This window comes from Camellia sinensis, chromosome 1, assembly GCF_055761805.1.
Source record: "Camellia sinensis isolate YWXY chromosome 1, ASM5576180v1, whole genome shotgun sequence".
Lineage (NCBI taxonomy): Eukaryota > Viridiplantae > Streptophyta > Magnoliopsida > Ericales > Theaceae > Camellia > Camellia sinensis.
The window spans coordinates 152582780-152607238 of record NC_138961.1 but is presented as its reverse complement, the minus strand read 5'-3'; the positions used below and the strand labels follow the sequence as shown (position 1 = coordinate 152607238).

Below are 24459 nucleotides of genomic sequence, written 5' to 3'. Positions count from 1 at the left end.
GGACTGCAGTAGCGAGAATCTGAGAACCAGTAGAAGAAGAGAAAGAAGGCCAGAAAAAAGAATGAATCTCAGGTAATGTGGTTGGTAAAGATGTTGAAGAGGATTGAGGAGATATAGAAGAAGGCAGATGAGCAAAGGGAAACACGTGCTCATTAAAGACCACATGTCGAGACAGATAGACTCTACCAGTGAGTGGGTCAAGACATCGATATCCTTTAGCAAAAGGATGATAGCCCAGAAAAACACAGGACACAGATTTAGGATGTAGCTTGAGAGGCTGATAAGGCTTAAGCCAAGGGAAGCATTGACAACCAAATATACGAAAATAAGAGTAATCAGGAGTGTATTGAAAAAGCTTTTCAAATGGAGATTGATGTCCAAGATTAGAAGAGGGAAGTCTATTAATAAGAAAAGTAGAAATAACAACAGCATCAAACCAGTATTGTAAAGGCACAGATGCATGATGAAGAAGTGCAGTAGCAGTTTCAGTAATATGCCGATGTTTTCGCTCAGCAATACCATTCTGAAAAGGAGTGTGAGGACAAGAGTGTTGGTGAATAACACCTTGAGTACTCAAGAAGGTCTTCATTTTATTAGTAAAATATTCAGATCCACCATCAGTTCGCAGAATTTTTAATGAAGTATGAAATTGGTTTTCAATATAAGCCTTGAATTCTATGAACTTGTCACATACTTCACTTTTATAAGATAATGGAAAAAGCCAGGTAAATCGACTAAAGTCATCCACAAAAGTAAGTAGTATTTATAACCAGATGTAGAAGAATATGGCCCCCATACATCACTATGGATAAGAGAAAGAGGAGCATTTACAGTAGTATTAGACAATTGAAACGGAAGTCTATGACTTTTAGCTATGCAACAATCAGTACAAGCAGAGTCCATTTTATTATGGGAAACTTTCAACAATGGTTTCAGATGATTATACTTCACTAAGGAAGGATGACCTAATCTATTATGCCAAATAGAGGAGAAACAGATGTCTGTGATGTAGTAAAGTAAGAATGATGGGCAGCCGGCTGCATGGATGAAGAAGGAGAGTAAAAATGGTATAGACCATTAGTACTAGAACCCTGATGAAGAATTCTCCTCGAATCCTTGTCCTGAATCACAAATTTAGAATCATCAAAGGTAATGAGGCAATTATTGTCCTTAGTAAATTTGTGAACAGACAAAAGATTAGAGGAAATGGACGGTGTATGTAAAACATGATTCAAACGAAAAGAACAATGAGGTGTAGGAAGCAGTCCCTTACCAGTGTTGTGAATGGGAACTGTAGTTCCATTACCTACTGTGATTTGATCAGAACCTTGATAAGGCTGTGTGTGACTGAGATGATGAAGATCATGTGTGATATGATCTGTAGCAGCAGAGTCTAAGTACCAAGGCGTGTGAGGAGTAGCAGTTGCTGATTGAGTTGCAGCAACAAAGGCTCGGGAGTTGAACTCAGAAGGATGTTGAGAACTAGAGGAAGACTGATACTGAGAATCCATCCGATACCAGCAGTCTAATGCAGAGTGACCAGAATTGCCACAAATCTGACAAGTTATAGATTGACCCCTGCTGGGAGAAAAACCTCTGTGATCAGAAAAGTTCCTTGAATTGGTGAAATTAGAGCCAGATCTACCACTACCGCGAGGATTGCCTCTAGAAGAGTGACCACCTCTATTGCCTCTGTAAGAATGACCTCTGAAGCCAGAAGAACGACCTTTGAGATTAGCATTGAAAGAACCGCGAACTGAAGAACATGCCATAGTAGGTTCAGAAGACAGTTTCTGAAGTTTGGAGTCCATATGAACAGCTTCAGACAGAAGAAGAGCAGTCAATTCTTCCATGCGAATTGACTCTGATCTGGCTCGAATGGTAGTCTTGAAGGCATCATACTCATCAGGAAGACCATTCAAGGTAAGCAAAACAAGATCTTCATCATCTATAAATGAAGAAACAAGAGCCAATTGACTGACCAAGTCTTTGATCTTGGAAAGATAATTCTCCATCGAATCTGTTTTCTTAGAAATGCTGTTTAATTTGTTCTTCAACTGGTGAACATGAGATCGAGAAAGTGAAGTGAATTGCTTATGTAGAGCAGTCCAGATCTCAGCACAGCTATGAAGATGAAGAACAGAGGAATAGATTGCAGGTGACAAAGTTGCAGTAATGCAACTGAGCAGGTGTGCATCGATAAGCTTCCATTGCAGGTATTCAGGATTGTCTTTCTCTGAACCAGAAGAATCTGTTATTCTCGATTGTGGACATGGTATAGTTCCATCAACAAATCCAAGAAGACTAGTAGCAATGAGTATATTCTGCACTTGATTTTTCCATATCAGAAAGTTGGATGCATCAAGCTTGATAGTGATGAATGAAGAGAAGTTCGAAATCAGTAATGAGAGATTTGGAGGAAGTGAGGTTGAAGCCATGAGAGAAGATAACAAAGGAGTAGAAGGAACCATGGATCAACTCGTAAGAGAGAGCATGCTCTGATACCATGAAGAAACTAAGAACTTCTTTTATTATTTAATTTTCAGAATAATCCAGAGAATGAATTACAATGCTGTATTTATAAACTTGTAAGTAAGTACTAGTTTGTTACAATGGAGTGATAGTTATAACTAAATGGATGAGGTGGAAGTAACTTCGAGAAGCTTCTTTCCACAGCTGGAATAACAGAATTAGTTAGAGCAATTTTTCCTTGCAGCAGCAGTTGTACCAGAATCTGTTGAAGCAACAGTGGTACTGCTAGCAGTTGAAGCATCAGTGGTATTGCTCTGTAGCTCAGTATCTTCAATAAGGCGTCCCGTGTCAGTGTTGTCCATAATTGACCCAACACACTATTGCCTAACTATGTACCAATGTAGAACCCTCAATCTAGCTGACTAGGTTTCCCTCTCTTGAGTTGGGTCTCTTGTTGCACCTATCTCGAATAACCATAGATGAGTGAGGTCGCATGTACAGCCATAACTCAAATCCTCATGCATGCATTGACATGGTAAACCATCCACCAAGGGTCATTGTGCACCTGAAGTGTTGCACTAGCATGTAATATGAACATGACAATGTATGTCCATATCCCACTATTAGCATTTTGCCTTCCCATAAGCTTGCACAATGTGCCTCACTGATGGAAATGTTTCATGCCATTCAAATGATCACACACATATTGTCACTAAATCGCTAGGTAGGCTACATGACCCTCGCATTCAAGGTAGAATCCAAGCCAATGTTCATGAATTAGCACACAAGGCCTTAATAATGGTGCCTCGATACCCCAATCCGTTCAATCTAAGACGACACCACAATATGTTATAACGAGCGGCATAACGAGTGCATGCCTAAACTTCCCGCTAGAATATGACGCAGAGTGTCGACACCCATGCTCCTCGATGACACTGTCCATGGGGTTCTCGAACCCATATGGAGACTAACGACAACTCTTAATAGTATGTCAGAGGCTTACCCTTTGGTTGCCCAAAGGATGTCCATTTGAAACGCATCATAGGTTAGGAAGGCAAGCTGAAGTACATCATGCCTCCTCATAATAGCATCTTAAGTCATTTGCATTGGGACAAGGAAACATCCTACATGTTTGAGGAGTCTTAATGAATAATCCAATAATTCCTAATAAATTTTAATAATAGGAATTTATGAAAATGCCACTAAAGGATTTCTTGACACCCACCCACTAGGATATTACGTGTGTTGGACTATTTGGGGCCAACCCATCCTGTTGGGATGTCATGCCACATGCAAGAGTTGTGAGATGAAGTCAAATTGTCAGCTCGTGACATTCACCTCCATTCCAATCATCAACATCCTCGTTAATGTAGCCCATCAGCGACCTTTGCATTGCATTTGTACTGGCTCGTCTAACCTCCATGTCGACAACTGCTGCAGAGTGTTTGGCCATAGAATCTCTGTAACTCATGGACAAACAAGGCAAAGGCCAAAAGTACTAGTAGATGTGAAATGACACATGCTTAGAATAGTTTGAGATTTGGCCGAGACATGAAAAATGGCGTCACGATCAATACAATCACTTCAGCATGGTGTACAATGGATTTTAGTCGAATTTCACTAATTAGGCCACCAATTGTGCGATTTTGCCATTTTAGGAAATATTCGTTTCTTTAATTACTTGGTCTAAACGAATCTTTTTAAGACTAGTTTTTTTGCAACATGTTTAGTTTTTATTATATTTTCAAGATTTGAGCTTAACTCAAATCTTTCTATTTTTTGAAAATTTCATGTTCTCTTTGATTTAAGCTCGATTAGCAAACATTGCCCTTTTAATTTATTTCCTATTGTCATTAGACATTTCCTCTCACTATAAATAGGAGTTGTAAGCCTTAGGGAAAATCAGATTATTTTGGAGAATTAATATATTTCAAGAGAGAATATATCTTTTATTCAAATTTGTGGTTGTTCTTTGTGTTTAGTTTTCATCCCTTACAATTCCCTACATTAACAGCCTAACACCAACACCCAAACTCCTTTTGGCCAAATAAACACATATCATTTTAGATGCACTGCGTCCAACTAAGACTACTCCCAGTTTGATGAACACCTCCCATCCTGAAGCTCTACTCCTGAGCAGATGAACTCACAAACCGTTTCCTCCAAATCAAGCAAGTAACTCAAAATGACACTCCTTCCTGGATGCAGATCCAACCTAAAAAAAATTTTCTAAGTTAATTTCATGCTTACTCCAAACAATGCTCCTCCTGAGGAAAGCATGTCGAGTCGTGGCATCTGTTCTCCTCTTTAGCAGAGCCGATGTCCCCATCAACCTTGCCCTACCAACTGTGTAATGCTCCACCTGAAAGGAAACTGCACACACTTTGCACGAGGAAGTTGCAGCGCGATACCATCTCTCACTCAAAGGTGTCGATGGTCCCATCGACTATAACCATTCAATGCATGTCATGGCACGACATTCTCCCACATTTAAGAAAGCAATGCCCTCACTGACCATGCACAAACCAACTTTGGGATTCCCACCCAAAGAAAATGATGTGTGACGCGATATCTCTCCTCCTCTCCAAGGACGACGATGCCACCATCGACCATGCTAACCAATCGAAGTGTGATTCACCTCTAGAAAATGTGTGGCTCAAATGACAATCATCCTTACCTGATGGAATCACAAGGCCCTCTCAGCTTGACATCTATCTTCCAGGCCTACTGGCAAGATGATGTCCCTCAATGTCATTCATGGTAAGTGCTCTCAAAGCACAAATGAAGCCCACCGGCTTAACCCACAAGGCGCGCTCCCCTTGGCACCGAAGTCATCTTGACTTTACCATCTCGCTACATGGTTGTCCTCCTAACAACAGTGACATGCATATTCACCCCAACTCTTTGCAGTCGGCATGCACTCTACAAGATACAAATGACCCTTAAATTAGGATCAACCCAACTACATGTAATTGCTGACCAAACAAAGCACACATGTAGAACTGACATCCTCCAATTTGGTAGAGACATCCTTCCACCAGAAAAAAACCAATGATAGTGCCATATGCACAAGCTAGACTACCAACCATTTTGCCATCTTCATGATGCAAACAAGTAGTTTGCAAAGCCCACTATGCACGTCTCCCATCTTCACCCACACTGTGGTAGCAACCCACTTAGCCAACAATACAACCCAATTGCTGAACCGTGCTTGAGACGAAGCAAATGCAACACCTAAGTATCAATTCGTTACCACAAAGTGCCTTATTGATGAACAAGCTCACACCAAGTTCACAACATAGAAAGGCATCCTCACACAAGTACAACCAACATTTACACAACTACTGAGTAGCTCAACATAAGTACAACTAAGCTACTTAACAAAGGCATCTCTTCTGATATTTCAAGAAACACGAATACCCTAAAATCAACCGAAGGAGCACTCAACCCAAAGAAAATCGCAATGTCTTCCATTGAACTATGCAACCACATAACTGATCTTGTTATAGAGTCTAGGATGCAATGCCAACACATTTTCCACTTTGAAGCTCCAATGCATTACTCCTTCAAACAAAGGCATCGGGGTTCACGGATAAGGGATATATCAACATTAAGCACACACATCCACTCTAGAAAATGCCCATAAAGATGTAACACCAATTGTGATTGCAACTGTGCCAAAGCTGATATGATTTGCGCCCACAAAATCATTTTAACTTCACCACCAACTGTGTCATAGCTGACATAAATCTTACGGTAGCAATGTTGTAGTAGATACCAACTATTATAGAGTTGATATCATTTTCAACAAAGCACACAAGTTATCTTTGGCTCTAAAATCCCAACTATAATCAAAGCTGCCAATAAGTACATATATTTTTTTTCTTTGAAGCTCACACATTCTAACTCTTTACAACTATGAACAGAGCTGCCATGAAGTTCTACCAAGTTTTCTAGGCTCTAATACCAACTATTATTAGAGCTTAACTTGAAACTTGCTATGTTTTCTGACTCTGATACCAACTGTTATCAAAGCTAAACGTGAAGCTTGTTACATTTTCTGGCTCTAATACCAACTTCGAGAATAAATTTGGAGTTCGTGTTTCTTTGGTTATTTTTTGAGAAATGTGGACGTAGTTTTAATGATATTTACGGACATAATTTGTCAATGTCAATTTTTTCCTATTCGGTTAACTTGAAATTGAGATTTTAGAAACAAAAATTTAAGTATAAAATCACTTTTTTAAGGAAGAAATGTTTTTGTTGCTAAAAGTGTAATTATTGTATTTTTAGCAATGAAATTTGATATTTAGTGATGACGTACTATTTTTTTTAGACCAAATTTTTTGTCTAAAAAAATAAATCTTTTTTTGGAGGACTAAATTTTTTTTTGTATTTATTAACGACATTTTTAAAATTTTGACGTTAAAATCATTTTTTTGACTTTTTAAATGACCCTTTTAGTGACTATGCTCGTGACAATAAGAATTGATCCCGAAATATTTTTTTATAATAAATTTTTACATTTGAAGACAATTTTAGTCCATAAAACTTTTACTGTTGTAGTGACACTATTTGCCAAATTTATGGCATTGGTTAAGATGAGTCATTTATTGCTTTTCTTTTCAAAACAATTGAACTAGAATGTAACCGTATGACACTGGCTTCCAATTCTAATGGATCATTCTAGAATACACACTTTTAAAATGAAGTGTACTATGAGTAAGTTATAACATTTGTGATATTGATTATTCCAAATATTATAATTAAATCCTCATAACCAAACACAACATAAGATAAATAATCACAATGAGTCATAAATAAATACTACAAATGTTATAATTAGAACATATGGTGTGTAATATAGAATTTTCCCTAATTTCTAAACCATGTTTGCCACTTCCTTTTCAGTCTTCTATTATTTACTTCCAAAACCCTTTTATGAATTAAAAGCTTTATCTTCATTCTGTTTTCATTTTAGAACTTTTGCTGATCTGATATGAAATGTGAATTACCTCTATAACAGGTAACATATTAGGGGCATCAGAGCTGCAAGGACTAGTGATTTACAGTTACAAAGATTTGAAATCTGCAACAAAAAATTTTAGTGAAGAAACTAAACTAGGAGAAGGAGGTTTTGGTGATGTATACAAGGTAAGATTAATTTCATATATTATGCATCCCAAAACCAAATCCATCATTTTCACTTTTTTTTCCAATTTTTTTGATTCATAAATTGAATGTTATGTTGCATATTTATATTCTTAATCTCACCATTAAGTCATTGAACAGGGCACTCTTGAAAATGGAAATATAATTGCAGTGAAGAAACTAGCTATAAGCTCGAGTAGAGCAAAGGCAGGTTTCGAAAGTGAAGTGAAGATTATTAGTAATGTTCATCACCGAAATCTGATCCGACTTCTAGGGTGTAGCAACAGAGGACCAGATCTACTACTTGTGTATAAGTACATGGCAAATGGAAGCCTTGATAGGTTCTTATATGGTAAAAAAAATATAAAAATAATAAAAAAGAAAAAATTGAGAAGACATTGAATTTATTTTTCTTATATATTAATTTCTACTTCATGTAGGAAAGTTTCACATTCTTAACAGGTGAAAAAAGAGGTGCCTTGAACTGGAAACAACGGTTTGACATAATATTTGGGATAGCCCGGGGTCTTGCCTATCTTCATGAGCAATTCCATGTTTGCATCATTCATCGAGATATAAAATCTAGCAATATTCTACTAGATGATGATTTCCTACCCAAAATAGCTGATTTTGGACTGGTAAGGCTTCTACCTGAGGATCAGAGTCATCTTAGCACCGGATTTGCCGGGACATTGTAAGTTGGAAGCCAACTATTTCCTAGTTTATTAATCCCTATGTTCATAAGCCTTGTATTTCATGGGTATATATGTTAGAAAGAAAAGGAAAAAAAAATGGCATTCATTTGTTGTGTGCATACCGAATCCCGCACTACATGAAAGTGGATTGGAGCTCCGCAACTGAAATGGGCTATTCTGGAACTGGGGACTTGCAACACAGAACACCGCCAAGGTTGCCCAGCCAAGATTGGCAGGAAAACCTCTCCGGCATGGGGATGAGTGATCAGAGAAGATGAAGGGCTCTCTCTAGGTGTAAAGAGAAGGAAAGAAAGAGTGTTTAAGTTGTGTTGAGTTCAACCAAGTGGAGTTAAGTTATCTTCAGTGTGAAGAGAGTGAGGCTTATATAGAATAGTTTACTTGTTGCCCAAGATGGTTTCATGGAGCTTTGGTGCCTCAAGGCTTCCTTTAACATTGCTCAAGGTTGGGGACTGGAAGGTAGTTAACTATGGATACATGTGCTTATTGTAACCATGCATATAACAAATCACATTCCTTTTGCTATTTGTTTTTGTGATTTCCCGAGGGGGGGACCAGCTGAGGTGGCAACTTGCACATATATGTGTTCGTAGCTTCCACGTTTTCCTAAGAGGTTCCCTTAGCTCGGTACCGATGTGCCTTGGCTCAGCCTTTTATAAGTTTGCTTGTAGAGATGGGTTGATCCATTTCGATATCGGTGTTTGGGATCGGCCCACTTCGGTTCTGATGATGGGTTTGGTTCATTAGTTTGGTCCATGAATTAGGTCCAGCAGCTCAGCCTAGCCCAACATCACGGTTGGACTGGCCTTTCCGTTGCATGTTGGGCCCAAGTACTTGAGGACTTTGGAAGATCGTTCTTCATGGAGATGGGCTTAATAGACTGGCCCACATACTCATCTGGCCCATTTGGGTTTGGGTTTAGTGGATTGGACCGGTCCAAGGCTTGGATCCGACCCATTTATATTTTGTCCCTTCATTTGCCCCCTAGCTCCTGCTAAGGTTCCCCTTGGGGGAAGCTACTGTTTAATATCCCAACCATTGCATTGTTTCGGTTTTGCTATAGTTCGGCCTTGGTGGCAGTTTAAGTCTTGACACACGCGCTCTGCATGCGTCATTGCATAGTGACATGTGGCAATGTGGTGTTGGTGTGTAGAAGTAGCACACCACTTCTTGCAAAAGGATGTGATTTGTACCATCACGCCGATCAAGGGTTATAAATACCCTAGGGTTGTCTTTTCAACCTCTCCATTTGCTCCAAAGTTTTGAAATCCCAAAAACCTTTTCATTCTTCTTCCTTTGGTTCTGACAGTGCTTTACTCCGATGCTTGCTGCCATTGCTGTGGGGTTCTAGACGCATTTGTCTTCCTTCAATTCCAATATCCAAGACCTTCCTTCTTCGTCATTCTTCATCAAATCACTTTAAGTTCTTCTAAACCTCTTCTTTTCTTTTACTTTTCGGTCTTTATCGCCATTATTGGCCTTCACTCCACTATTTTTGACGGTTCGTGTTATTTCTCTACCCTTCTGTTAGTGTGGATTTGGCTTTGTTAGTCAAGGTTATGGGTAAGTTTCATGCTTTAGTTGACACCCCTAAGGCAATGACACTGTTTCATCACGACCATGGCATTCTAGATGACGTTACCCTTACGTTGGCTACAGTTAATGCTAAGCGTATGGGTACGAGAAATACTTTTGCGTTTTCGGTCATTGCCATTGTTAAAGAAGGGGTTTGGTTCCCTTTGGACCCATTGGTCCGTCGTTTTCTGCAATAAGTTCACCTTTTCCTAATGCAAGTTTCTATGAATCTGTTCCGCATTGTTTGCGGCGTCTCCACCCTGAGCAGGCGGTTAGGCTTGAACCTAGATGTTTGGGACATCTTAGGCTACTATACATAACAAAGACCATATTATTTACTACCTTCGTGTTCGTTCTATTGACTCCCATTTTGTCACTAGTTTGCCTGATTTTGACAAGCATAACGATGACTTCTTGCCAGTTAGGGAGAACTAGAAGTTCCCTGTAGGAACGGAGATCCAGTCCGAAAGAATGCCCCAAAAAAATGGTTATCCAGGTTTGAATCCTCTGTCTTTGTATTTCAGTCCTTGTATTTTCAATATATGTTCTGTTTGAATGCTATGGGAATGTTGTTTCTTGTTCCTGCAGAGTCTTCCTACTACCAAAGTAGATCAACTTATCAAAATACTAAAGAAATTAATGTCGCACTATGGTACAAAAATAGATCTGCCCCTAAGCTATTGGATTACCAAACTACCTACCGAACTACCATTCCCAAGAAGGCGAAACTTGTTGCATCTTTGCTCGATTTTGACATTGAAACTAATACACCTCTTGCCCCTTTGATTACCAACTGTCGACGTACCCGTAGTCAATCTACTAAGAGGACCCCTTCTCTTTCCCCCAGTTTCGCAGGAGGCAGATATATGTCAAAGAGAAAGGTGCTTGTAGACTTGGAGGCCACCTTTGGCTCCTCTTCGGCGCTGGAGACTCTCGTAGTCAAAGCTGAGCTGAAGAGTCTAATGGAGGTAAAATTAGAAATGAGGGCAGCTAGCCCTTCTGTTTCTGTTCCTGAATCCGATGCCTAACTGCTGAAAAGGAAAAAAAGAGAAGGAGAGAAACCGGTAAGGCTAAGGCTGGTGAGGCTTCTGGGGAGCCTATCATTGATGAATCCTTTAAACAGTAGGAACCGCCCATGCTGCACTAGGGCAAGCCCATTTTGACTTAACTAAGATATTTTGTGTTTCCAGTGGACATGGCAGACCACAATGGACCCCGCGACATCCCTATTTTGAAGGGAACCCTATAAATGATGACTATTATAAGTACCATAGTAATTCCTTTTCTATTATTTCTTCTCTGTACCATTTCCTTTCCTTGATGCCTTTTGTTGCTGCAGTGTATTCAAAAGATGCACCTATTTATCACCATACTGAGGCATTAAAGAAGGTCATACCGGAGGTCATGATGAGTTCTGAAAGGTTAATGGTGAGTCTGGAGGCTGATAAGGAGGGTCGTAAAGCTGCAGAGATGGAGGTCTTTCGATTGAACAAGGTTGTTACTTCTACTAAGAAATCTAAGGATGATGTTGTTGATACCCAACCCAAGTTTGAAGGAAAGGTTGCCGAGTAAGAGGCTTTTATTGCTGTGATGGCCGCCGAGCGCTCAACTTTGAAAGCTAAGTATAAGCAACAAGGTTGGGATGAGGTTGATGATGCTTATAAGAAAGAGGTACTAGTTCTGCTTGACAAGTTTTTTTCTTAAAGTATGTACGAGAGCCCTAACTGCTGCCAAGGTTTTTGAGGAGTCCCCTTTATTCCAAGACGTCCCTATTCCTTAAAAATCCTCAAGCCTGAAAGCTGCTACAACACCTGCTACTTTCTAGTCAAAGATCTCCACAGGTAATAGTTCTGCCAACAAGACTCTAGAGAGTGATACTGCTAATAAGCCAATGAATGCTGAGGAATGTGAGAACCCAGAGATTGAAGTTGTAGAGGAGGTGGTTAAGAAAGCTCCTGTTTCCTAAGATGTTGAAGCTACCTTTGCTTCTCCCCTCAAAGATGATTCGAATAAGATTGTGAACCCTGCCTCTGGGATTCCCCCTTGTGATGAAAGTTGAAGTGATCCTTGAGACAATTTAAGTTTTTTACATTTTGGTTTTTCTTCTTTTTTGTTTTCTACTACACTGGAGCTTATTCTTTTTAACGAGTTACCCCCTTATGATCGCTAAGACAATTTCTCCTTTTTGGCTAATGTTTGTGAGGCCAGTTGTGCCTTTGTTGGATGATGATATTTTTCCTTTGATTTTGCAATCTGGTGCTTTTTGCTTCTATGTCTAAGTATGTTCTGCACTCTTTGCCCCCGACTGAGCACTGTTAGGACCTCTGGGCCGAATAGTTGCTCGATCTGGTTATTCGATATGTTTCATGACTGTGCTTGTCTTGTAATCGAAGGAGAGTGTCTTACTTAGGTCCAAGTTAGTTCTTACAAAGCAATTGTTTGCCCCTGCCTGCAGCTAAGTAAGACTTGCACTGAAAATTGTTGAAGTTTGTTCCAACTTTGATAGTATGAATGCTTTTGAATGTAGCAATATCATAAAGGAGTGACTTACTCAAGTGCAGGTTTGTTTTGAAAAAGCAATTGTTTGCCCCCAACCTGGAGCTGGAAGGCTGCTCCTGAAAGATTTATCCAAGTCTATTCCAACTCAGTTTGCATGAAACAGTACTGAAGTATTGAATTTTGATGTACTTGTACTTAAGAAAGAGTCATTTGTGACTTTGAAAATACTGCGATTTTGGAGGAAATAATCTTGTTGAAAAATTTGTTAGTGCGGTTTCCACCAAGCAAATCCACTTGGCTAAGTTCCATTTGGTTGCCATACATAATTCCACCAAACAATTCTACTTAGCATGTCTGAGTGCAAACCAAACTCAAATTACGTTCGGTCGTCCCGAAGCTAATTTTGTTCGGTCAAATCTGAAGCTAATTTTGTTTGGTCATCCCAAAACTAATTATGTTCGGTTAAAACTGAAGCTATTTTCCGTTTAGTTAATACCGAAGCTAATTCCAAAAGTCATTTCTTGACTTTGCTAAAATCCGTTCATTCCCAATAAAGCTTTTTTTGAGAGTTTTTGCTAACTCTGTCTTAGTCCAAACCATCTTTAGTTTGAACTATGCCCCCAAAACTTGGATCTTAAGAGGTTGTGTTAATTATTAATTAGTTCTGGCCTTAAGGCTGCCCATGTGCTGGAAACAAAAGTTCAAGGAAGTGTTGAAACTTTTTCCTTTAAACAAAAGAGAAATGCCATTACGCTTGATAAATATTTAGGAAGACATACTAGTGATAGTACTTATTGAGATTTACTACATTCCAGGGTCGGGGTATGGATTTGCCCTTGAGATCTTCCAGATACTATGCTCCATTTCCAACAACAATTGTAACCTTGTAGGGCCCCTTCCAGTTGGGACCTAATTTTCCTTCGCCAGTCACCCTTTTATGGTCTATAACTTTCCTCAGAACCAATTCGCCAGGAGTAAATTGTCTTGGGAGGACCTTTTTGTTGAAACTCTTGATGAACTGTTGTTGATAGATTGCAAGTCTTCAATGTTGATTCTCTTCAGTCTTTTACCATGTCCAGTGCCTGAGGGATGGCTTCTTCGTTACTTGTGTCTTCAAACAGTTCTGATTGGATAGTTGGGAGACTGACTTCCAGTGGAATAACAACCTCCATTCTATAGGTTAGGAGGTTTAGCGTTGTGCCGTTGTCTGATAGGCCCACAACACATGGGCCAACTCTTCAATCCATTTCCCTTTTGCACTTTCAAGCCACTTCTTTACACCATTAATGATGGTCTTGTTTGACGACTCTACCTGCCCATTGCTCTATGGGTAGCCCAGAGAGAAGTTCCGATATTCAATCTTGAGATTGGTACAGAACTTCTTGAAAATTTTCCCATCAAGCTATATTCCATTGTCTAGAATCAGTACCTTTGGTACGCCGAAACGGACCACGACATTTCTCATGATGAACCACTTTGTGTCTTCTTCCTTGGCATTTGCCAATGCTTCCACTTCCTTTCACTTGGTGAGTTAGTCGGCTATAGCGACAAAGAATCTTCTATTCCCAGTCCCCTATGCTAGAGGTCCGACAATGTCCAAGCCCCACTAAGCAAAGGGCCAAGGAATGATGAACGAAGTGAGAGCTTTGGCTAACTAATGGATTAGAGGAGCGAAGCTCTGGCATTTGTCACATTTCTAAACATATTGTTGTGCGTCTCTCTATATCTGTGGCCACCAGTACCCATGAGTTAGAGCACGGTGCGCTAGCGACCTTCCACCAATGTGGCTTCTACAAATCCCATCGTGAATTTCATAGAGAACATTCTCGACTAGATTTGGATACACACATAGTAGATAGGGGCCAAGGTGGGAGCATCAATACAATTTCCCAAATGGTGAGATCCAAAACCAAGCTGATTGATGTCAAACTTTGTTAGCCTTTTTCTTGTCTTCGGGAAGAGTGTCAAATCTCAGAAAAACATGTATTAGGTCCATCCAGCTCGATTCTAAGTTCATATAGAGGACCAAATCCAGAGACGCAATGCTTGGTTCCAGCACAAACTTAGAATGGTATCCACAGATAAGCCGAGGCAACATGGCTATTTTTATCTTGATTGATTCGTTCCATTCGCATAGACTAAAATTTCTTGATTAAATCTTTGGCTTTGTTTGCATATATGGTCATTCTTTCGTCTCTTGCTTCGTAGATCCTAGTGAGTTGGTTGACAACCAACTTAGAATCGCTGAAAACCAGGAGCTCATTTACGCTGAAGTGTTCAGCACTGCGTAAACCAGCCAGTAGTGCTTCGTATTTTGCCTTATTGTTAGAGGCTTTTCATCCAAGGTTCAGAGCTTGTTCCTAGATGAATCCCTCTAGAAAGAGATGAGTACGAACCCTATCCCAGAGCTTCGGTTATTGGATGATCCATCAATGTAGAGTTTCCAGATGTCTCCAACGAAGAGTTTTCATGCTTCTAAAGCACATTGTTTTCCCAGTTCGGTGGTGCGTAGCACCAGTATCCAGCTAGTGTTTGGGTGTATGATGCTCGAGGCGAAGGCAAATTTTGTGGCAAAATCCACCCAGACCTGGGCCTTGATTACTATTCTGGTCTGACATATTAAATGTCAAACTCACCAAGCTCAACTGCCCATTTCGTCGTTCAACTCGTGAAATCGGCTTGACCGAAGATAGATCTGAATGGGAACTCGGTAAAGACATTGATGGTATGAACCTGGAAGTAGTGTTGCAGTTTCCTTGATATAATGAGAAAAGTGTAAGCCAATTTCTCTATTGGTAGGTACCGTGTCTCGGCATCCAAAAGAATTTTGCTGACTTAGTACACCAGCCTCTGTTCCTTTTCCACTTCTTTAATCAGTACCGTGCTTATAGTATGGTTTGAAATTGCCAGATATAGATATAATTCTTTCCCTCGTTCTAAAGTGGAAAAAAAAAGTGGTGAACTGAGGTACTTTTTGAGGTTCTGCAATGCCTCGGTGCACTCAGGCCTCATTCGAAAGTAGCATTTTTCCTGAAGAGCTTGAAGAAAGGCTTCATTCAGTCTGAGTACCTGCTGATGAACCAGTTCATCATTGCCGTCATTCCAGCCAATTTCTGAAGTTCTTTAGCCTTCTTCTGTATTTCAATCTCTTGTATTACTTTGATCTTATTTGGGTTCGCTTCGATTCCTCTGCGAGTAACCATGTAACCAAAGACCTTCTATGTTCCTACCCCAAAAGTGCATTTTGAGGCATTGAGTCGAAATTGATGGGTTTTTAATATGCTGAAAACTTCCTTTAGATTGGTAAGGTGGTTTGTTGTGAGCTCGTGTTTGACCACCGTATCGTTTATATATGTTTTCATAGTTCGTTCGAGCTGATCCTTAAACATCCAAACCACCATCCGCTGGTAAGTCGCTTTGGCGTTTTTAAGGCCGAACGACATTACCTTGTAATAGTAAGTTACTTTGGGAGTGATAAATGTTGTTTTCCCTTGATCTGGGCTAAACAAAGGTATCTAATGGTAGCCACTGTAGGCGTCCAAGAAGCGTATCGCTCGTGTCTGCCGTTGAATCGATGAGTTGATCTATACGTGGTAAGGACAAGCTATCTTTCAGACACGCTTTGTTGAGGCAGGTGAAATCGACACAGACTCTCTACTTGCCGTTCTTCTTCTTCTTCACTACAATTGTATTAGACAACCATTATGGGTACTGGACCTCCCAAATTGCCTCCGCTACTAGGAGCTTATCCACATCTGTAATTACTATTTCGGTATGCTCGACTGAGGATCTTCTGCTCTTCTGCACAACGGGTCGAGCTAAAGGATTGACATTGAGTTTGTGGCAGGCAAATTCAAGATCTAGGCCAGGAATGTCGTACGCTGACCATGCAAATACTTCTATATTTTCCCTCAACAAATCGAGCAACTGAATTTTCTCATCAGCACCCAGTGAGGTACCGATAAGAAAGTATTTCTCAGGGTCACCTTCTTCTACCAAAACTTTATTTAGGTTTTCCACTATCTTTTCAACTGGAACTCCCCTAACATCTGTTAGTACAGGCTGATTTGCTACCTCAACTGTCTGAACCCTATTATAGAGCTGTTTGCTCTTCATGGCAGCCATGAAATAGTGCTTTGACGCAACTTGGTCCTTCATGATTTGTTTTACTCCATGCTTCGTTGAGAAGCGGATGAGTTGGTGATAGGTTGATGGAACTGTTTCCATCTGATGAATGGCGTTGTAAGGAGATGGAGTGTTCACAACCAGGAATTCAATATGAAAAGTCCTTATCCCAGCTACAATAAATAATGTTACCCTATCAAGTAGCCATTCGGGCTAGGAATTGAAGCCAACCAGCGGTGCCGTTTCTGGGGTGAGATTCTACTCAATAAGGCCGAGCTTATTGAAAAAATTATAATACAGGATATCTACAGCACTACCCTGATCTACTAGGACTCGTTTCACATCAAATCATTTTTCAATCCTAACAGTAATAATCAATGCATCAGTGTGTGGATGTTAAATTCCTTCTAAATCTTTCTCAGTAAATGAAACGGTACATAAAGGAGATTTACGTTCTGTTCTAATCTTTTTTAGCATTAGACCAACTAACATTACTTGCTGAAGCTGTGCAGCTTTTGCAATTTCGAAGTACTTCCTCTTGCTCGAGATTGGTCGTGATATGGATTACGTTGATAACTAGTCAAGGGAGATGCACGACATTCTGCTGTGGTGGTAGGTTCCTCTGTTCGACCACGGTCATGTTTGGATTAACGTACTCTTGGAGGTGCCCAACAACTACCAAATCCTCCAAATGCTGCTTTAGTGCTTTGCAGTTCTAAGTCATGTGTCCCTATCCTGGTGATAAGTGCACCTTAGCTTCTAGTTGCACCGAGCTGGATCTCTTAACATCTTCAAAGGCCAAACAGAGTATGGTTCCCTCTTGATTTTCTCCATTAGGCAGTAGATAGGTTCCTTAAACAGCGTGATGATTGCTTCATGGGACTTAGATTGTCTACTTCATTTACTACAACTTCCTGGGGTCTCTCTAATCTACTCTTCATCGGTCTCCCAGTTCGGCTGCTTGGTCGATGCTATTTTGATGGAAATTTGATCATCTTCAAGACGAGCATACTGCTTAATTTTGGCTCGTAAATCCTTCAGGGTAGTGGTTGGGCTCTTGGTAAGCAATTGCTTCAACTTACTTTCTGGATGCAAATTGTGCTTGAAAGACATTATTGTCATCTGCTTACTGCAAACGTTCTCCTCCAGTTCATTGATTTCTTTCTAGTACCTCCTTGCATTATTACGCAGTGTTTCTTTTTTCTTCTTCCAGAGGCTAAACAAGGTGTCCAGCTCCTTCAGGATTTTGGTATAAGAAACAAATTTGGCTAGAAATTCTTCCAAGAGCTGTTTCTAGACATAGATCGATCCAATAGGGAGATGATCAAACCATTGGAATCCAGATTCTCCCAGGCTCGATAGAAAAGACCTTACACATCAATGCATGATTTCGGTTCCATAGAGACATCATCTGCCAGTAATGGCTGATGTGTATGAGTGGATCCAATTTCTTATCATACGGTGTGAACTTTGGAGGTGTGAACTTCTTAGGGGGTTCCAAAGCTTCAATGTCTAGAGAGAAGGGATAAAAGACGAGCTGATCCAGCACTCGGTGCTTCCTCTGATGGATAGTCTGATCGAGATGATAAGCCTCTCATTTTCGTTGTTGCTCATTTTCTCTGTTCTCGATCAACTAGGTACGGAGATCCTGAGGATGAAGAGGATACTCTGTCTGCTGGCTTACCGTTTTTTACCTCTTAGCCTTCTTTCGACATGAACCACGGGTGTGGTTACTCGTTGCTTCACTTTGCATTGAAATTGGCTGACTTTGCTGCCTAAAACCATTTCCAGGAACTTCCTTCGCTGGTGGTTCCGATGATGGACTTCTCTAGCGCAGATAAAATGGTTCTGTGTCAGCCTTCTTCTCTATCAGGTAGCCCATTATCTTCTTGAGTTGTGACTTCAGCTCTTGTATTTCCATCACCATGGAATTGATAATATGATCCTTATAAACTTTCTCCAGTAGGAAATGGTGCGAGGAGCCACCAGGAAAGGGCTAGCAGTGCTTAACAAAATATGGAGTCTGGTTGTTGTTTCCGGTCTGCTCCTCCAGAACCGTCGGCAATGCCAGACCCTTATCCTTCGTCTTCTCCGTCGGTGAAGTGTATGCAAATAAAGGAATGTCCTCAGTTCCCATTGCCGGAATCAAATGCAGAACTTAGAAATGAAGTTCCATACTCACCGCACCAATTGTAGATATTGAATCCCAGAAAGTGAATCAAAGCTTCGTAGCTGAAATAAACTATGCAGGAACTGGGGACCTACAACACAAAACACCGTCAAGGCTGCTAGGCCGAGGTTGGCCAGAAAATTCCTCCGGCGTGGGAATGAGTGATTGAAGAAGATGAAAGGCTCTCTCTAGGTGTAGAAGGAGGAAAAGAAAGAGTGTTTAAGTTGTGTTGACTTCAATCAAGTAGAGTTAAATTACCTTCAATGTGAAGAGAGTGAGGCTTATATAGAATAGTTTACTTGTTGTCGAAGATGGTTTCATAGAACTTTGGTGCCTCAAGGCTTCCTTTAACATTGCTCAAGGTTGGGGACCACAAGGTAGTTAACCGTGGATACATTTGCCCATTGTAACCATGCATATAACATATTGCATTCTCTTTGCTAACTGTTTCTGTGATTCCCAAATGAGCGGACCAACTGAGATGGCAACCTGCATATGCATGTGTTCACAGCTTCCACATTTTCTTGAGAGATTCCCTCAACTCGGTACCTATGTGCCTTGGCTCGGCCTGATGGGCTACCCCATTCGGATATCGGTTTATGGGCTCGGCCCACTTTAGTTCTAATAATGAGTTAGGTCCATCAGTTCCATCCATGAATTAGGTCCAGCAGCTCAGCCCAGTCCAACATCACGACTGGACTGGCCTTTTCACTACATGTTGGGCCCAAGTGCTTGAGGACTCGAGAAGATCGTTCTTCATGGAGATCGGTTTAATAGACTAGTCCACATACTCGTTTGGCCTATTTGAGTTTGGGCTTAGTGGATTGGACCGGCTCAAGGCTTGGATTCGACCCGTTTATATTCTGCCCCTTTATGTTGTTAATTTTGAGTTTCATTTTCAACATTATAATCAATGTGTATTCCAAAAATATTATTTGAAATTGTTGTCAATATCAAGTTTCAAATCTCTTAATGGTTTGCAGATATGATATTCCATATCTTTAAAAAGATACGTAAAATGACAACATATATTTCTTACTAATTTTGGATTAATCCTTAACATATACATCCATAATTTTTGTAAGTGATAATGGATTTTTGTGAGTGATAATGGATTAATCCTTAACATATACATACTATTTTGATGCTTAATTGAAATTAAACTAGTGATTGTTTTTATGCAACAAATCTAGTACTGGCAGTTAAATATTTGAAATCATTGAATGATATGCAACAGGGGTTATACAGCACCAGAATATGCCATCCATGGACAATTGTCTGAGAAGGTTGATACTTACAGCTTCGGTATTGTTGTCCTTGAAATCATAAGTGGCCGAAGGTGTAATGAAATGACGGCCGAATCTACTGAATTTCTTCTTGAACAGGTACCTCCACATGAATTTTTCACAATGTTGGCCATTTTCATACAGACTCTTTACATAGAATCTAAGAATAAAACGATGTGGCAATGGCATTCTTGTAATTATGAATCATATTGATGGCCATTTTGATTTCTAATTAATGGAAATAAATGAGGCACATCATTCTATACCGAGTTTTTATATATATAAATTCTATTTATATAGCATTAGTCTAAACTTGATAATAACAAAATAAACATAGAAATTTGTCCAGAAAACTGAACATGATAGTGTAGTGTAGGTATTCATCTTGATCATATCTACACTTTATTTGGACAAATACAGTGTTGCCAACATTGCATTCTGTACAAGTTGACTTGGGGAGTTTTATCTTCTAGTTTCTAGTCTTACTTGACCTAGGTGCTAAGATTTATTGAGATAGTGTGGATCCTAATAAATGCTACTCACTAAGACTTTGCGAAAACGTGGGGGTTTAGAGGGCTTACTACCTACCTAAATTTGGAACAAGAGTATTTTTTGGTATTTCTTTATTACCTATTATCCTAATTTCTATCTATATTTCGTGTAATATTTCTGATCATAGTAAAGCTACAATAACCGTGAATTTAACAATATTTGTGGTTAACCATGTAAATCTTGTATTCTTGTTTTTGCGTATGACACGTGCTTTTATTCTTCTCTATTTCTCATATCTTACCGATCCTAATTAAGTGTTATAGATTCCTAACAAAATTTTCCTTTTTTTTTTTTTTAAATGATGGCTTTTAATAGGCATGGAAGCTGTATGAGGATGGCATGCATTTGAAGTTGGTAGATGAGACCTTGGACGCAAATGAATATAGAGGGGAAGAAGTGAAGAAAGTGATAGAGATTGCTTTGATGTGCACTCAATCACCAGTTTCTACGAGGCCCACAATGTCTGAAGTAGTTGTTTTGCTTGTAAGTGACCGCTCAATGGAGGTCACAAGGCCAACACAGCCTACGTTAATTGACAAAGATAAAAAGGTTCGTAGTGACACAACCACTACCACTAGTTCATCAACATCCAATGCCACTGCATCTTTCACCGAGTTTGCAGGTCGCTAAATAGCTTGCTAATTTTTTCAAAACTATGTATAATGTGTAGCTATTATTCATGATCAATCTTCAAGTTATTTTAGCACCACAACCTTATATTGGAGAACAAGTATACGCATACTTAATTCTTGTAATCATGTTTGCAACACTATTAGGTCTTAGGGTAAAATTTGAGTTTGTTTGAGAAATTCCTACCAAAATTGCAGCCTTTGAAATTATGAAATGACATATGTATATTTCTACACACTTGATGCAGAGTATAAAAGCTCAAGGCTAAATTTAAAGAAACGATGATATTTGGACATTGGCATGATTTCATAGAAAAATTGATAGAAATATTCCATGATTATGTTTCTAGTATTATTAGAGTATTATTTTATAATTATATTTATATGTTCTATGATTTTAAGCTTTGGGGTATTTGGTAATTTGTAGAATTTCTAAATATGGGTTGTGTGTGTCACACATGAGTTGTCTTATAGGTCAAGTTATTTAATTAGTTTTTATTTATATTTCTTATTTGGTCTTAAATTAGTTTTAGAAGTCAAAAATATTATAATAGTTTCTTTTTTTTTGTTATAGTTGGTTTAGGAAGTCTTTTAATTCTATATAAAGTTATGTAATGTTTATAATTCAGTAGAATTGATATTTTAGAAAATTTCGAGAGCTTTTGAAGCTTCTTCATGAATTATGTGATGCCTAGGCCTACCTTCTTCTTTCTTTTTCTTTTCTGTTTCAATTTACTGTTCACAAGTTACTGTTCATAGCATTATGATAGCCCCTAAACAGTGCTAAAATCCTATTTTTTTCATGCTTAAACTATCACATATTTATTACCCTAAACAAATTTTACTTGTCCCTTATATTCTTATTGCAATTGCAGCCATAAAATCCAATTAAAATCAGCCCCAAAAGCCTAGATTTGTTGCTATCTCTAATTGTCCTACATCACTCAACGAATCACATATCGAAGAGAAAATGTAAAAGCTTTTTGTTAGATTTTGTAATTGGTAATCTTTTTTGACAAAACTCTTTTTAGTTGTAATTTTATTCGCTCTTTTATTTCAGTAAAGCTATGAGTGTTTAGATGCGAATCCAATCCGAATTGTGCCTATGCAGAGGAGTTTGAAATCTTGATCCTTTCTTGTTTGCCACTTTACTGACTATGTATGAGGCGGACTAAACTTTTGAGAGAATCATTTATACGCTCGAGCAGTGGAGTCTTGGCTCGAGCGATGGGCATGCGTTTTAGTGAGTTCGCTCGAGCGGTCTTCACGGCTCTATTTTTTATAAAGTGTGTCATTCGTTATTTTTAGGGTTTAAGCCATCCAGAATCTTAGAGAGAAAGAAAAGAAAAAGTGTTTTCTATTAGTGGGTGTTTCATGTGTGTTTTCTTTTGTATAGAAGGTGATCGATTGATCAACGAACTACAGATTGTCAAACATCAATAGTTGTTCATATTATTTCATGAACAAAAGATAGCGGTGTTCTTCGGTGGATTCCAAAGAACTTGGGCTTGAAGCTTTGATGGATTTCGGAGTGGCTCATCGTCGTTGATTCGACATCAGTGTTGTGGATTCAACGTTGGGCAAACAATTTTGAGGTGAAGACCGTGATGGAAGAAGCATGTCAAGATCAGTTCACTTCAGGCGTAGATTTACTAGGTAATTGATGATACACATGTGTAATTCTTTTTTGTCTTTTTAGTGGATTGTTTTGTGACTTTGGCCCATGATTTTTTTTGTCACAGTTAAAAGTGCTTCAATTGTGATTTTTTCACATTGAATCGTGTTGATTTGACTTTGATTATTTGATTGAGATTGTTATTCATTATTTAAATTGAAACATAATCACAAATCAATATCTCAGTGATTTCAAATTTTTTCACTTCTCTTTTGACATGCTGCGGAAAATATGCATAATGAGGTTTAGTATAAAAAATGCATAGTATTAGTTTTATGTATGTCTGCTTAAAAAAATATATAAATTGATTAAACTGGTCGAGTCAAACCAAACTAACCAATTTTCTCTAATTTTTATTAAATACAGTTTGCTACAGTTTTGGTTTCCGTTGAGGGTAGTGTTTAAGTGAGTAACCCCTCAAGAGTTGCACATCACATGCAGTCTTATTTATAATAAATTGATCTTGACCATTGATTTTTTTAATGTTAAAATAAATCTACATGTTCAACCGCTTACGTACGCATTTATGTAGAAACTTACACATTTTTGTGAAAACTTACTTATTTGTGTGTTGTTCAAAATTTTTAAGAACAAACTTACACAAATTTTGTGTTAAGTTACGCATTTTTTTGAGACAACTTACATGAATTTGCAAAAACTTATGCATTTTTGTAAAATCAAAGTTCTATCAAAGACTTACTCGTATTTGTGTTCACTTATGCATTTTTTTGAAATCACTTATGTGAGTTGTGAAAATTTGCGTATTTTTATGTTGTTCTAAATTTTAACAAACTTATGCGAATTTTTTGTTAACTTACATATTTGTATGAAATCACTTACGTGAGTTGTTAAAATTTACGTATTTTTTTAAAATCAAAGTTTTCTTCAATGACTTACTCGTATTTGTGTTTACTTACGTATTTTTGTGAAATCACTTATGTGAGTTGTGAAAGCTTACACATTTTTGTGTAGTTCTAAATTTTTATGAACAAACTAATGCGAATTTTGTGTTAACATACACATTTTTGTGAAATCAAAGTTTTCTCGAACGACTTACTCGTATTTGCTTTCACTTATTCATTTTTGTGAAATCTCTTACGTAAGTTGTGAAAACTTAAACATTTTTGTGAAATCAAAATTTTCTGCAACGACTTATTCTTATTTGTATTCACTTACGTATTTTTACGAAATCACTTACTTGATTTGTGAAAATTTATGTATTTTTGTATTGTTCAAAATTTTTAGGAACAAACTTATGTGAATTTTGTGTTAATTTACATATTTTTGTGAAATCACTTACGTGAATTGTGAAAACTTGTGTAGTTTTTTAAAATCAAAGTTTTCTCCAACGACTTACTCGTATTTGTGTTCACATATACATTTTTGTGTTATTTTAAAATTTTATTAACAAAATTACGTGAATTTTGTATTAATTTATGAATTTTGTGAAATCACTTACATGGGTTGTAAAAGTTTATGCATTTTTGTGAAATCAAAGTTTTCTCTAACGAATTACTGGTGTTTGTGTTCACTTACATATTTTTGTGAAATCACTTACGTGAGTCATGAAAATTTGCGTATTTTTGTGAAATCAAAATTTCCTCCAATGACT

At 38.5% G+C, this 24459-nt stretch overlaps 1 protein-coding gene across 2 annotated transcripts in view; it reads left to right on the top strand.

Annotated features, from left to right (window-relative positions):
- Nucleotides 1-21468, top strand: part of LOC114272869 (cold-responsive protein kinase 1) — a 33900-nt gene extending 12432 nt beyond the window's left edge. For both annotated transcript variants that reach the window (XM_082887422.1, XM_082887424.1), the window contains exons 5-9: nt 7499-7626; nt 7765-7975; nt 8086-8317; nt 19943-20090; nt 20859-21468. In XM_082887422.1, coding sequence (XP_082743548.1) covers nt 7499-7626; nt 7765-7975; nt 8086-8317; nt 19943-20090; nt 20859-21173 — 1034 coding nt within the window. In that variant the 3' untranslated portion in view covers nt 21174-21468. The remainder of the gene's footprint in view (nt 1-7498; nt 7627-7764; nt 7976-8085; nt 8318-19942; nt 20091-20858) is intronic.
- The last annotated feature ends 2991 nt before the right edge of the window (nt 21469-24459 follow it).